This window comes from Ursus maritimus, unplaced genomic scaffold, assembly GCF_017311325.1.
Source record: "Ursus maritimus isolate PB19 unplaced genomic scaffold, ASM1731132v1 scaffold_6, whole genome shotgun sequence".
Lineage (NCBI taxonomy): Eukaryota > Metazoa > Chordata > Mammalia > Carnivora > Ursidae > Ursus > Ursus maritimus.
In genome coordinates this window covers 34,040,425-34,045,035 of record NW_024426774.1, presented here as the reverse complement: position 1 = coordinate 34,045,035, position 4,611 = coordinate 34,040,425, and the positions used below count along the sequence as shown (strand labels likewise).

Sequence of the window (4,611 nt, the reverse complement as noted above, 5' to 3'; positions counted from 1 at the left end):
GCCATCGGGGGGGGGGGGGGGGAGGAAGGATGAAGAGGAGCTCTTCTCAGCCCTGGCCTGGGGGCAGACATGGCCGGCTGGCCCCCCGCAAGAGGAGCCCTCAGCCTATTCTGACCAGGATCACACCCTGGAATAGGAGGGCACAAGGGGACACACAGAGGTACACACTCACAAATACACACCTCCCCGTCGGAGCCCCAAATATGCTGCAGACACACATTCGCAGAGGCACACATAAGCAGTCCACACCAGACACACAAAGATGTGCTCCCGTTTGCTGCGGGGACACACACACACACACACACACACACACACACAGTGTGGACAGGGAGAGACTCCTGGAATCCACAAGAGACAGCCCGCTTTCCCAGAGGTGCCTATCCCGCAAATGCGGGGAGAGGGTGTTGGGGGCGAGCGGTGAAAGGAACTCGGATCTCAACTCACCTGGTCGTAGAAGGGCACCCTGGGGTCAGAGCGACTGTTCTCGACCCCAGCAGGCGGCATGGCCGGGGCGGGGGACTCGGAGCACAGATCCGGACAGCAGGCCTGGAAGCCATCGAAGCCGCCTGCAGGGAGGGGGAGGGCGGTTAGCGTGGAGGGCTCGGCGAGGACGGAGGTGGCGGGGTGGGGGGCTGGCGCGGGGTGGGGGGGGGAGGACCAGCGCGGGCGGCGCTCACCTCGCAGGAAGCACACGGTCGTGGGCCCCGCGCGGGTCTCGGGCAGCAGCGCGGCGAGCAGTGCGTGTGCGGGGCCGTCGGGCGGGAGCTCGGCCACCGAGGCGCTGCCCTCGTCCAGCACCACGGCCCGGGCCAGCTCCCCGCGGGCCAGGCGCGCCCGCAGCGCGCGGTCGGGCAGCAGGCAGGCGAGGGCGGCGGCGGGCGGGCCGCGCGCACGGCGCCGCAACAGCGCGTTCCAGGGCACGGGCCGCGCGTGGCGCACGTGGCGCCGGCAGAAGGCCAGGAACGGGCGGCAGTCAAGCAGCAGCGTGCGCTCGGCCTCCCGCGGCTCCCGCAGCAGCGCGCCCAGCGCCGCGCAGTCCAGCTCGCGCGCCGCCTCCAGCCCCATAGCGACGGCCCAGGTTCCTGTGGCCCCTCTCACGGCGCTTCTTCGTCCCCCCGCCGCGCGCTCTGGGCTCTCGCGGCGGCCGCGCTGCCCGATACCAGTGTTCTGGGCGCCCTGGGCGGCGCCGCGGCTTAAGTACCCGGGGGCCGGCCTCCCGGGTCACCATACAAGGGCAGCGCAGGAAGGCGCCGGCGCCCGCCCCCGCGGCCTTCGCCTGGCGGGGAGCTGGGCGGGCCGGCGACTGGGCGGGCTGAGGGTGGAGGGTGCGCCTGGGGAGGAAGCGGACACAGGCTCTTGAGCGAAGGGGTTTGCCAGGGTCAGGGGGGCCCAGGTGTCACCCCCCACCTTTGCGCCCCAGCCTGGAAAAACGCTCCCACCCTCTGACCTGCTCCACAACGCTCAGTCCTTGAGAACTGGTTTCTCAGATGCACATCCCCATGCCCAGAGACTGCGGGGCGAGTGGTGACCCTTGCCACGTTTCCTCTCCCTTCCTTTCTCTTCCAGGATTTTCCCTCTAGGAATTTGTTACAACAAAAATTGACATGGCCGTGATTTCTACCATGGAGAGTGGGGAGCCATGTCCTTTTTCTACTTAGAAACGGCAGGAGGAGCTTTATTTGTCCTTCTCCCTCCCCTCCCGCATTGCACAGCTGAGGCCAGCACTGTGGGTCTTGCAGAGGGTTAGGGGCCAAGCTAGTCCAGACCATTATCCTCTGGGCCCAAGACCCTGGACATTGGCATGAGAAGGACCCCTGGGCCTTCCAGGGAAAGGCAGGGGGCCTATGATACGTTTCCAGTTAAGAGTGGGGCAAGGCTTTCCCTGGGGCCCAGGGAAACCCCAGAGGCCCAGGGTGAAGCACTTCCCCAAGTCACAGGCCAGCTCGGAAGGGGAACTCTGCTGACGTTGCTGGGCTGTCCCTGGGGCCTTGTGGGAATTTCAGGGAGCCTCACGAAGGGGAAGAGGGAGCAGAACTACCAGAATCTGCCTCCTCCACCCCTTTACCACACCCCCTCTCAGCCCTCCTCGGGCACTAGCAGGCCCCCTGGACAGCAGCGACCTCGGCCTGGCACCTGAGCAGGCAATGAGCAGTGAGAATGGGGTGCTCAGTAATCTACATCCCTTCTGTCCGCCCCCACCCCAGCTGCCAGCCCAGGGACCGGATGTGGTGAGGCCCAGGTGTGTGGGGGAAGAGCTAGGCCCCTGGGTTGGGGGCAAGAGATATTGACAGCTGAACTCCAAAAGAGAGATGGTCAGTGGCTGGAACAGCATCCCGGAGCAGGAGATGCCCCCATTCCCACTCCTAGCTGCATGGGATTTCAGAACCCTAGTCCCTAGGCTCCCACTCCCCTGCATCACTACTCCGTGCCCTTTATAAGATCCTTCCAGCTCCTTTGCAGTCCCCTATACCCAGACCATCTTGGAGGGCTGCAGATAGGACCCATGTTGACCCCCAAGCCCTCCACTCGGTTTATAAACTCTAAACTCCTCAAAATGGTGTGTCGATGCATTTGTGTATGTTGGAATGTGATCTGAAGGCAGTTGCACGAGGTTTAAGACAGTTTGTAGCTCATGTGTGCTGTGGGGAAGAGGAGATCCAGGCGACAGAAGGACAGATTCCTGGGGCCAAATCACTCTCTCACACCTCAAGGTCCCCATCTGTAAGATGGGAGCTCATAATAGAGCAGCTGTTCACCTACACCGGTTCCAAGGCTGTGAGGCCACACCACTGTCTGGGCACCTGCAGTGTCCTATCCCTCCCTACAGGCCAGTCTGGAGGCTGATGTGGCAAAGCCCACAACAGAGCCGGGGAGTCTGGGCCACAGATCCCAGAGGCTGATATGCGGCCCTTATCCTTGGCATCAGGCGGGCAAATGACTTAATGGCTGATTCCAGGGGCAAATTACAGAGCATGCGAAAGAATAGTCAGGTCCAGTCTTGCTAACCCGTGGGGCTGGCGTCACCTGCCCTGCTGGGAGCCACAGTCTCCCAGCTCCTTGGGGAGGAGGAGAGAGAACTGGCCAGCTGAGATCCTGGCTCAGGAATGAAAACCAGCTCAATGGTAGGGGCTGCAGACCCCGGACTCCCCAAGCTGGGCTGAGCCTCTCCCCCTCCTTGGGGAAAACGGCCTGCGCCTTGCTGGGAAGTTCCACTCGGGAGTGGGAGCACACTGTGAAAGCTTTGCTCTAGTGGTACAGTCCCAGGGGCCCTGTCCAGCGCTCCGCCTGAGGTGGCTGCATGCATGTCACCCCCTCAATGCCAACTGTTTCGGGGCTGTCCCTTTTGTGGCTCTGGAACACAGACTTAAGGAGGCCTGACTTAGCCATGAAAGAGGGGCTTCCCTCCTTCCCCTCTTCCCAAACTGGGGTAACCCCCACCTCCAATAACTGTGTGAAAGCCCAAGGCCAGGGCAGCAAGAGAGGGAGGACGCAAACCCACGTCCCACCCCCACTTCTGCTCTGACTAAAGATCCCCAGACCTCTGGTGAGTCACGGCACGGGGTGTCTTCCCTCCCTTGCCACCTCCTGGAGGAACACCATTCCCACTGCAGAGACCAGGCAGGTCTCTGGGCCCAGGTGGAGACAGTGAGGAGGGGTCTCAGTTAGACCAGATTAGACCCCACAGGCTGAAGGTTCTGGAGCGAGGACCCCGCCCCTCATCTAGACCATAACGGATGGCAGCAGGGGTGTATAGACTCGGAGGCTGTGGGTTACTCTGTGTTCCTGGCCTGCCTGTTACAGAGCAGTCACGATGAAGTCGGTTTGGGGCCTAGCTTCAGTTTTTTTCTCTTTTAATTACAATACCTAACTGGAAGAAATGATGCTGTGCGATTCTTTGTAACCACCTGTTCTGACAGGGAAGTGTCATTCACCTCCTGCCTTTGGGATTCCTGGCTTTCCCTGCGGCCACCAGCACAGCCACCCAGCCCCCATGCAAAGTGGTTTCCCTTCCACAGTCCTGACGCTCCAAGCTCTGTAGTGATGTGGGCTTGCGTCTGGTGTTCCTTCCTGCTCCTTCCAAACCCACACCCCAAGCCTGTGCCCCAGGGGGAAGGAAGAAATGAATGGTGTGGCCACCATCCTTATGCCAGGTAGGGACGAAGGTGAGAGTGACGAGTCGTGGCCACCCCCAGCCTCATCTGAGCAATGAGTCAGGATGACGTCAGGTTTCCTGTACCAGGCCTCTGCCTAGGAGGCACGGCGGCCACCCCCACAGGCTCCTGCCAGGCAGGGACAGAGACTCCACGCTCTTCCAAGATGGCCCTGTCCAGCACAGTGGGGAGGACGGGGCAGAAAGGACATTCACCTTGGGCATCCAGCCCTCAGAAAGGCCAGCTCAGAAGAGGGTCCTCCCGTGGCGGAAGGGGAGACACATGTGTCACACTGTCACATGTATCTGTGGGCAGGAGCGCCGGCAGGCAGCCCGCTGGGGAAGCACTCCTCCGCACAATGAGTGTGTCAAGAAACGTCTCCACTTGGAGCTGGCGTGGCTTTTTTTTTTTTTTTTAAGATTTTATTTATTTATTTATTTATTTATTTATTTATTTATTT

The 4,611-nt window shown here is 61.2% G+C and overlaps 1 protein-coding gene across 1 annotated transcript in view; it reads right to left on the bottom strand.

The window, feature by feature from the left end:
* Positions 1-1,080, bottom strand: part of DUSP2 (dual specificity phosphatase 2) — a 2,283-nt gene extending 1,203 nt beyond the window's left edge. The window contains exons 1-2 of the mRNA XM_040623162.1: positions 678-1,080; positions 445-566 (exon numbers count right to left, since the gene is read on the bottom strand). Coding sequence (XP_040479096.1) covers positions 445-566; positions 678-1,065 — 510 coding nt within the window. The 5' untranslated portion in view covers positions 1,066-1,080. The remainder of the gene's footprint in view (positions 1-444; positions 567-677) is intronic.
* Positions 1,081-4,611: the final 3,531 nt, after the last annotated feature.